The sequence below is a fragment of the Populus euphratica genome, unplaced genomic scaffold (assembly GCF_000495115.2).
Source record: "Populus euphratica unplaced genomic scaffold, PopEup_1.0 scaffold14.1, whole genome shotgun sequence".
NCBI lineage: Eukaryota > Viridiplantae > Streptophyta > Magnoliopsida > Malpighiales > Salicaceae > Populus > Populus euphratica.
In genome coordinates, this window is record NW_011499876.1 from 349,511 (window position 1) to 360,512 (window position 11,002).

General features: G+C 32.1%; 1 protein-coding gene across 1 annotated transcript; it reads left to right on the top strand.

Annotated features, from left to right (window-relative positions):
* Positions 1–4,008: 4,008 nt before the first annotated feature.
* On the top strand, positions 4,009–10,992 carry LOC105128370 (uncharacterized protein At4g06598). The gene is made up of 5 exons (XM_011030002.1): positions 4,009–4,234; positions 5,422–6,151; positions 7,595–7,670; positions 7,781–7,907; positions 10,623–10,992. Exons 2-5 carry the CDS (start codon positions 5,442–5,444, stop codon positions 10,820–10,822), a joined length of 1,113 nt encoding a protein of 370 aa, XP_011028304.1. The 5' UTR covers positions 4,009–4,234; positions 5,422–5,441; the 3' UTR covers positions 10,823–10,992.
* Positions 10,993–11,002: the final 10 nt, after the last annotated feature.

Below are 11,002 nucleotides of genomic sequence, written 5' to 3' on the forward strand. Positions count from 1 at the left end.
CCAAATAATATTAAAAGAAGGGAAATTATTCTTTATCATCTTATAATTCAGTGGAAATTGCATAATAATTTATATCATATATCTAATGTGCCAAAAAAACCATCAACAGAAATGGCTTTTACTAAAAAGCCCTTGTAATATTTAATATTATAACTTTGCTATCAAACTAGCATTACAACTTTGTCAAAAATAAAAAAATAACTAGAACTTGATAATTCATCAAACATTTTACATGCAATACAAAATCCATCCTAATTTTATGAGACCAATTTGAATCAAATACCGGCAGCTACAGGATCTAGGAAATCATGATCCCATTTACTGCTTTCTGTTCTTGTTTTCAAATTTTCTGTTTGTCCTCTATTTCTCAGAAGAAGAAAAAAGTCGTTGGTAGCTGACCTTCCCTTGAAGTGCTGCTTCTTCTGTCCTTTTCAAATTTCAACAATACTTTATACCAATTAAAGAATGTAATGTGATCGACCAAACTTCAATGTTTGGTGATTTTTTTTTTATTAACATAGTTAATCGGGCAATTTATATATATTTTAATTAATTTTACAAGTTTTAAAATTAATAATTTTATAAATTTTTAATAATTATCATATTAACAACTGCGTAGCTTAAATTTAAGACTTCATAACACATATTTGGTCATTTTTAATCAATAATATCCATTAATAAAATGGCTAAGTCAAATATAATGAACCTGTGGAGCCCTTAAGGGTAGTTGCTGTGGGTGGTCAAATATAAGGAATCTGTGGAGCCCTTAAGGTTGGTTGATGTGCCACCCAATTTGAAGGTACCCTTGTATGTTCTGATCAATGATGGAGCAGCACTATCATTATTACACAGACACTAGCTTTGGTACCCACATGTTATGGCAGGGTTAGATTATTTTATTGCACAAAAAATAATATTTAAGGATTGAAATTGAGTAATATATATAAAATCATTTGTGATAAATATACAGTGATACTAATTAGAGCTAAATTAACATGACCGATCTTATTAAATTCATAACTTATATTATATTATTTGAATAATCTGACAAAAAATAAAAAAAATTAAAGTCTTTTTTATATAGAAAAAATATATTAACTTTTTAAATATGAAACCTCCAAGTTTCTAGATTTGAAATAAAATATTTTTTAATAAATTAAATGTTAAATAATAAAATATTTCAATTACATAAAAATATTTTAAAAAATATCAATTCAAAACATCAAAATTACTATTATTACTATTATTAATTATTATTATTATTACTATTACTACTACTATAATTATTATAATTATCATTGCAAAAATAAAAATCATAAACTTGATTTAAAGGATATAGTTAAAAATTATAAAAACTTTGATATAAAGACTAAGAAAAACAATAAAAAATAACAAAAAATGACTGAATTAAAATCATCATTATTATCATTAAAAAAATAAATAAACTTGATTTTAAGGATAAAATTAAAAGTCATGAAAACTTTGATAAGAAGGAAAATAAAAAAAATTAAAAGTAGAATGACCAAATAAAAAAATATTATATATGCAAATTAGAAACCAATAATTAAATTGAAAATAAATAAAACTTTAATAAAAATAAAAATTATAAAAATACAAAAAAAAAATCAAATAATTAAATTTAAAATACCAATAATAATGAGAATTATAATATATTTATCAAGAAAAAAAATTAAAAAAATTTACCAATTATAAACCAACTATATTTCAAAGACACATCTCATTTATAATAGAAGAGAGACCCGTAATAAAAGAGAAGAGAATGAAGAATGTTTCTGGTTTATCTTTTGGACCACTAATAACTTATAATTGATTGCTAAATGTCACTCTCTCCCCCCCTCTTTATTTATCTATATGTTTCTTTTCTTTAATTAATTTTTAAATTCTTCTTTTTTATCTGTTATAGTTTATAAAATTAGAATTAGTGATTCTCTTTGCTCTCCCTTTTCTCTTCTTTTCTCTAATAAAGAAAAAGGTAATTCTTTTTTATACATCTGAAATTAATATTCTTGACGTGAGATTTTGTGAGGCGAAAGCTTAAAAGAATGAATGATCTTTACTCAAAATTGGTAGATACAATGCATGCTGCTTCCTCCTTTTATATTTATATTTATTAGTAAAATTAGAGTGAATTAACTAATCATCACCACATCAATGGAAAAGGTATATTATATGTAGTCAATGTAAGTATATTAAAGAATCAATTGGAAATTCGAATGGAAGATTGAATAGTATTTATAACAATTAAAAGATACTGCAATGTTCTTAAGATATGAAACCTCATGGGGGGAAATTGTGGAAAATTAGAAATTAAAAATTGTGGATCGATTGTGAAGAAATATGTAGAAAAAGAGAGGAAAACTATCTTAATTATATATTTATATTTTTTAAATTCATATAAGCATTTATGTGTTTCTTGCAAATTGAAACTTGGATCCACCTAATGCAAACCACGAGAAAGTAATGGTATGTATTTTCTTTTTCGCACCCAAATGTTCTAATCCTAGAGAAAGATTGCTATGTCATTTGAAATCTTTGAGTGCCAAGAAGGTGATGTATAATTTTAATATGTAGTTATACGAATCAATTTGAATTTTAACTCAATTTAAGATCTAATTATGGATAGGTAAATTAATCCACATGGTAGTAGATTAACCTAAGTTTTGGTTTTTGATTTTTGGTTAAAAAAACAACTAAAATGATGTCATGAATTTTAAAAAAATTAAAATGATACTATTTTTGTAATAAATAAATAAATAAAAACCAATTCAGCCAAATTATATGTTGATAATCACCATATTAACCCATAAAATAAAGTTTTATAACCATGCTTAATACTAAAAATAAATGTGTTAAATTTTTTTAAAAATCTAAAAAGATATCATTTTGATAAAAACAAAAATCAGTTTAATAAGAAATTCAGTTCAATAACAAGATTCAAAGTCACCAAATTAACCTCTCAAGCAAGGTTTTATAAGCATGATTAATATTATATTCAAAAGTGTTTCCCTTTCTCTTACTTTAAGTATGGTAGCATGAACAAAATCATCCAATAAAAAAGAAGAAGAAGAAGAAGAAGAAGAAGCTGGCTTGCATATGGTCACTTGGGATTTTAGATGCTTAGGGGAGCAAAATGAACCTTTATTTCTCGAGAAATGAAGGCGAGCAACCTTCGCAACATTGTCATAGGCCAAGTGTGGATTTTTAATGTAGACATGTTGGGTTTTACAAGCATGGATTTTTGTTGTCTCCTTGTGCACTTTATGTATGGGAGTTGGCTGGCTTCATTACCACTTTACTATAATGTTCTCTCTCCCTCTCTTCCCATCAAATTATCAACAACTTGCAAGCCCTTTATGTGCAATGGACTCACCCTTCCTTAATCCTACCATGTTCTTCTCTTAAGAAAATCCTTAATCCCATAATTTTGTTGTTGCTCTTCTTCTATATAATTAGAAATAAATCCAACTCTCATTTGTCCCAACAAGGTAAATCAATCTTGAATAAACTTGATTAGTCAATGGACATTGCATTGAGAAATGTAAACCACACCCACCATTGATGCCAACTAAGCTTTATATTTGGCCTCCATAGATCCAGTTCAGAGTCATGGCTTTTTGAATTTAACCCTTAAAACCAATATTTACAAGATTTTTTTTTTTCAGACCAATACGAGGAATGCATTCTTAAATCTTAAGATCTTGTAAAATAAAACTTAATCTTAATTAATACTTAAGTTAACTCCATAAAATCTCATGTTAAAAATTGATTTAATACCATTAGAAAAAAATGATCTAATAACTTTACAACTCATCTAGTTTGTTGTTATTTAGAACAAAAACCCTTCAATAGAAACAATAATCACTCCAATTATAATGAAGAAAACAATTCGAGACCTTGTAAGAATTTAGAAGAGAACACACACACACACGTGTGTGTGTGTGTGTGAAAATGGGATCGTATAATACTCATATCATCAAGTGAAATATAAAGAGAAAATTGCTCCACTTGTATGGAATTTCAATCCAGCCCATTTGAACAATAAGAGAGAGACTAGAGAGAGAGAGAGGTCCCCTTCTCTCCATTAAGTGAAAAAAAATAAAAAATAGAAAGAAAAAAAACCCTAAGACAGAAAAGCACAGTTCAGCTGATTTGATTCTAATCTATTTGTTTTCAATTGCATTTAGAAATCTCAATTTCTTCAATCCACCGAAAGGTACAAACTTTATCTCTTTTTTTAATTTGCGTTTTTGCTTCCAAAGGAATCTGTCTTGGTTTTTGATTTCAAGAAATAAAAGTTTAGATTTTGATTCATTTTTCAGCTCTTTTTTTATTACACATTGCAACAATTTGTTAAAATATCTCAACACTTTGGTCTCTTGTTTTGTTTCAGATATTGCATGCCTCTCATTTTAGAGTTTTTCTTGTCGTGTTTCTTGTCGTGTTTCTTGTTTGATTGCTGAGAAAATGTTGGAATCAAAAGAAATTGCTAATTTTAAATCGTTGGTTTCTTTTCTTTTTGGTCTGGGAGCTGGAAAAACGTGAACTTTACATTTAGATTAACTAAAATAAGAAAGTTTGTTTAATTTAAAGTGTAAAACTGAAATTTCTTTTCTTTTCATGGAAACCAAACTGAGGGATATGATGTAGTTTTTTTTTTTTTCCTTCTGTTGAGTGGCTGCAATAAAATGTTCTTTATTTTTTTTTCATAGTTTGTTTCTGGAATGGTAAACTTGGTTGTTTTTTCTCTGTTACATGTAGTTGTAAGTTATGTTTTGTAAGTCTGCATATTGGTCTGGCACCAATTTGACCTAAAAGGGTCTCCGAAGTTGAGATTGATCTAATGAGGTCAAGTCTTTTCTGGAGTTGTAGTCGAGTAACCATGATATGAACCGTGGAGCTACCATGAAGTAGATTAAATGGGTGGAAATTTGGAAGAAAGCGCATGAGTTGCTTTCAAGGTCTGATTTGGTCCTTCAAACCTAGTTTTATTAAGAGGGTCAGCCTAAATCTTTGATCATCAAAATACAATGGATGGTAACTGGTGATTACTAAAGTTTCATATCATGCCTGAATTTGGGAATCGGATTTATTTATTTCTTTTCCCTGCTTTTGTTCTGGCATGCTATTATAAATATTTCTGCTTTGAATGTATTGAAAAATGTAGATAACTAATTTTGGTGGATAGATGTTGTCCGCTTTCTTGTTCATTTGTGGTTTCTTATGGCAGAGAATATGGGTCTTTTGAATCTCTTTTGTGAGGTTATCTATCTGCATTGCTCTTTGAGTTCTCTGTGAGGGATGCGTTTGAGAGACTGGAAAACATTCGGAAAAATAATTTTTTGATCCCCCATATTGCCATTAAGTACCCTGATTTGTTTTCTATATAAAACTATTTGACAGGTACTGCTATTGCTTTGTCTATGGCAAACTCCAAGGGGTCAGCAAACATAAGAAATTTCATGTACTCTGGAAAACATGCATTACTTCCTCCAAAAAGTCCTTTTCCTATTGTTTCTCCTTCATATGTTGATTATGTTCCCAGCAGCAGTATTGGATCAAAAACTGTTCAAAAGCCTAGAGAGGGAAACACACACCATCAGCGAACTTCCTCTGAGATGCTCTTCATAGAGGATCAGCCTTCATGGCTTGATGATCTTCTTAATGAGCCAGAGACACCTGTCCGTAGAGGAGGTCATCGGCGTTCATCAAGTGACTCTTTTGCGTACATAGATGCAGCTAATGCTTCTAACATGGATTATGCAGCACAGGATGGGTGCAGATATAAAAATGTGATATCTATAACTTCTTGGGGATCTCAAGACTTCGATTATTACAAAGATGTTAGGCGAACTCCTCTCTATGCTGAAATGAACATGTCGAAGCAGAAGAATAGGGCTTGGGATTCATCTTTAAATGCCCAAACGTACCCAAGCAGTCTTTCCTCTCCCAGGGAGAATGCTGGTCTGCAGGGTTCAGGATCATCATGTGCTCCCCGGGAAGCAGATAGTGTTTCAGAGAGTGAAAAGCAAGATCCACTCGATGGTTCACATGATTCAAAAATCTCATCCGAGAAGGACAGCTCAAATTCCAAGTCTTCTGCATCAGAGACTGATACAAAACGTGCTAAACAGTATGTCCTGTATTATTTTTCTTCATTATCAATACCTCATGCATGCTTTGATATATTACTTAGACATAGAGCATGGCTCAAGTCGAATCATTAGTGTCATCATTTAATCTATTTAGTGTCCCCCTTTTCTTTCTGTGATCGAAGCATGTTTTGTTGATATACTGGATGATCAAGCACCATTATTGTGTCCTAATGCTTATCATTTATAGGATGCATAATCAGGGGCTACTAGATTAGCACATGTTTTCTAGGAGTTGCAACATCTTGGAAGTGGAAAATCCAACCACCACACCTAGGGTACGTCGACATACCTTAAAAAAGATTGCATGACGCAACCATAAAGCTTAATTGCTAAAGAACTCATTCATAAACTCTGATTCTTAATATGAAGCATGACAAGTATAGATATTTACAGGCTCAGCACACTCCTAATTAGGTAGTTAAATCCTACTAAAATGGAACACCAGATAATCCGTACAGTACTAAGCTCCAAAAAGGACAAGAATTTACAAAATAATAATAGAATAATACAAATGGAACCTCAATGCCCCGTTTTCATGGCTGCATTACTCTGATTTCCGTCTTTATTAATATAGTACATAAAGGCAGATGTTGAAAAAACATCCAGACAGGCACTGAGGTGTTTATTTAGCGTTGTTAACATTCCACTGGCCTGAATTTAGTGGATGCAAAATAATGACATGTCTGAACGCCCTAAAGGAAAGGGGGATGGTCAAGCCGCAGGTGCAGACATTATCAGACACTTTAAAGGTCTTAGGTTGAAGTTGAAGTGATTTTATTTTGTGTGGAATTAATAGTTTTTGTATTTGGAGCCTCCCTCTCCTTGTGATGGTAAACGATAATGCTTCTACCATGTGGAAGGAAAGGGGAGAAAAAGAACTGATATGTCAAGATTTTTTCCATCGAAGATGATGGATATCCTTGTACTTTTTCTGCCTTTCCATTCTACTCTTGAGATGAAAGAATCATTTTCAAATAGGACAAAAGTGAAAGCAAGCAGAACTATTGAAGAAGAAAGGAGCAAGCAATCCATGTGTAACTCAGGGATGCATGTATACCTCTTTAACATGATTGAGGGGGACGTGTTTCTTCCTTCTGCATTTTCTACCTGGCTTTCTTGATAATCAAATATGTTGACGACATGTGGGTTTATTTATGAGATTTGAATATCTGAACACATAATGGCTAATGCTATTTCTACATTTCTGATCTGTTAATAAACAATCTAAAATTTGGTATGATGACTATGACTCATGCTTTTGGCTGTTGTTGTTTGGTAGTTATTTTTGGATACTTGTTTGTAGGAGCTAGAATAGCTACTTATAATATGAAGGATATGCAAAGGTGATAAAGCTCTCGTACTGTGCAATGAGTTGAAGAGAAATACTTTTGTTAATAAGATTAGAATTATATCCACTGCAGGCAATTTGCTCAGCGCTCCAGAGTCCGCAAACTTCAGTACATAGCTGAGCTGGAAAGAAATGTACAAGCTTTGCAGGCAAGTATCTAAGTTTCTGCAGAAACTGGAGGAGTAATTTTCTATTTAATTTGTAAGGGTGTTGAATTGCTAAAATTGTCGATGTCATAATTATATTTTGTACTCCACAGGCAGAAGGATCTGAAGTCTCAGCCGAGCTTGAATTTGTCAATCAGCAAAATCTTATTCTAAGCATGGAGAACAAAACTCTTAAGCAACGGTTTGAAAATTTGGCCCATGAGCAGCTTATCAAATGCTGTAAGCTCTAATTCCTGACTTCTTGACAGTTAAGGTGTTTGAAAAGAGTAGAAATTTTTGAACCATTTAGTTTGTCATGATGCTAACATATAAAAATTTAAAGAGTCAATGATTGCTTTCCTCCATTCCACACTGCTGAACTTCCCAAGAAAGCAGGTAAGACACATCACTGAAATGCACATGCTTGTTTATTTGTGCCATTTGAACAGAAAAGGATATTGAAGAAAAATGTTATCCAGCACTTTTAGGGGACTTGTTTTATGGATTTAATGTGGAATAAACAAATAGTTGGCTTGGCAGAAGGTTCGTAAAATTCATGAAATATTCATATTTGGGGATGGAAAGCATCAACATGTTCTTAAAGTTTCTAGATGTTAGTGAATATAATAAAACCACATTCTAAGGCCTTACCTAATGAGCTTTCTCTTTAGATTGTGTGGTTCTTGACATGGTATAAGATCTCATCGACCAAGTGGTTAAGAGTTCGAATCTTAACAATCTCATTCTTTTTTCTAATTAAAATTAAAATTTCAGCTCTAGGTAGTGTGAGGAGATGTGTTAGTGAATATAATAAAACCATACGCGCCCTCACATCACAAACTAAGGAGGTTGAGTGTTTTTTTGAAACTAGAAGAACTAAAGGTAGGGTTGTAGGATTTACTTTTAACAATCAAGTCAGCAACATGGTTTTTCCATGTAACAAAATAATTAGGAATACCTTTTTTGTGAATTTCTTGTATAAGGTCTTACAGAGAATTTGATCTTTTGGATAGTGTTGATTCTTTTGTATGGTTTTTTTACCACGTGAGATGGATATTCTTATAGCTTTGCCTCTTAAAAGCTATTTTTGCTGCTATTACCAGTCAATAATATTGCTGTTAGGTTCCCTCAAGTAGCCAAGGCCAGAAGGTGCTGAAGTAGGCCTTAGGCTTAAAATTTCATATCTTGCCAAATCAAGGATATGTAGAAATTGGATCCATGTAACTTCTACTAGTTTTGGATTGAGTCATGATGCTTGCTTGAATTTATCTTTACCAACCATGAAAGTTGTGGCCAAATAACATTCCCAGCTTTCCTAAAAGAAAAAAAAAAAAAATTATCCAGCTCCACTTCAGCAGACTCTGGCTTTCTCCTCTTGAGCTTGTTATTTATAAGAGAAGATTGTTAACAATCTTAGTTTAACTCCTGCTTCGTTAATTTTTTGTTGGGTTGAGTAGCAGCTGTGCCCACCTGCGTTGGCTGGAAAGCATAATATTTTCTTTGCGCTTCAACTTTTCTTGAGCTTGTTGATGTGTCTTGCTATGGTTGCTTCAGTTCACTGTAATTATAGTGCCTTCAAGGTTACAAAATAACAAGATCGTGTTTATGATGTAATAAGTGTAAATACTAATTAGTTTCTAATTATTTACAAATGTTTTTATTATGACTAAACAGTATCTTTTTTCTTCTCTAAGGTGACAATAAACATTTTTTTTTTTATTGAATTTGTACTTAATTGTTTGTAATTATCACATTCATGAAGCAATTAACTAAATTACAAGATGATAATATGATTTTTAACACTTCATATAGTGAATGCATGTAATAGTCCATGATCACTTGTTAAGAAGTGAATAGTATTTATTTTACTTTTGAAAGTAACAATGTACTATATGAGTCTTAATTGTATATTAGAAACCAGTATTATCATGGGATAATTAGTTAAACTACTAAGTGGTAAGATATGTTATTATGATACAATTATTAATTTTTTTTAATAGTTTGTAACTTGAAGGCATTATAATTGTAGTGCCTTAAAGCAACCAAGCGAGCCCCCTTGTTGATGCTTTTGCACTTATAGAACCTATACAGGTATATCTATATTTGTTTGTATGTGATGTATTTGCACAAACATGTGCATGCATGTTCTGTATGTATTTCCTTATCTTGCTTGCCATCACGGTCTACACCCTTTAGAAGACTAGTGAGAATGAGATGGGGCGGGCTGCTCACAAACACCTTTTGCTTCCCATGAATTGGCCTTTTGTTGGGTAAAAATTGACTGGAAACTGTCATGTTTGGATCTGTCAAAGATAAATAAGTTGATGGTAGAAAACAGAATACAATATCAACTGTTCCCATCTATTAAAGTGAGCATGAGTTTTTAACTTTCTCATGATGGATATGTAGTTCCCATTTGTGGCTTAAGAACATGTCACTGAAATGCATGTTTATGACAAGGGATTTAGTCACAACAGATTGCATAGTATGCAACTAAAAGATTTTCCAATGAATATGGCAAGAGTTTAGAATGAACAATTTTAGTAGATGTTTTGGTTCCGTTATCTGTTACTTGAGAGAGGGGTTTGAAACTGCAGGGATGGAGAATGTGCATGGCAGAAGCATGATTTGCTGCTTCTTGAAAGCACAGCTTTGCTTTTGGACAGTCCTTTGATTCTGAAAACTTTAGAGCATAGAAGTGACATAGGAAGGTGACCGAGATAAAAATGATAATGCATTGAGAATGAGATTATTGATCCTCCTCACTATGAATGGAAATTCTTTTATTTATTTATTATTTTTCATGTTCTTACTGCTACTGAACTTTTTGAGGTTGTTTTGATAATGCATTGAGAATGAGATTATTGATCTTCCTCATTATGAATGGAAATGCTTTTATTTATTTATTAGTTTTCATGCTCTTACTGCTACTGAACTTTTTGAGGGTGTTTTCAGTGGAGCACGAAGTTCTGGAGAGGGAGATTGGAAGGCTACGAGCCTTATATCAGCAGCAGCAGCAGCCGCAGCATCAACCTGCTTCAAATCATCGCCGTAGTAAAAGCAAGGACTTGGATTCCCAATTTGCAAACCTCTCTTTGAAACATAAGGATGCCAATTCTAGCCGAGACCCTGTGACTGGTTCACTCCGCATTTAGACATGTTGTAGCCAAGAGATTTGTTGTGCCACTACTTTGCCCATGTCTGGCTTGCCATGTCTAGCCGTGACCACTTGACCATAATTGTTGTTGCCATTGAGTGGGATAAAGCTGGATTCTAGCTTTCATCCCATTCTCCACCTGATTCAAACATTTTGCTTTTCAGTTCTTTCTTTCCCT

Coding starts and splice junctions, on each gene's coding strand:
- LOC105128370 (XM_011030002.1), top strand. CDS start 5,442: ATGGCAAACTCCAAGGGGTCAGCAAACATAAGAAATTTCATGTACTCT. Junction 7,671..7,780: donor GAAATGTACAAGCTTTGCAG/GCAAGTATCTAA, acceptor TGTACTCCACAG/GCAGAAGGATCTGAAGTCTC. Junction 7,908..10,622: donor TGAGCAGCTTATCAAATGCT/GTAAGCTCTAAT, acceptor GGGTGTTTTCAG/TGGAGCACGAAGTTCTGGAG.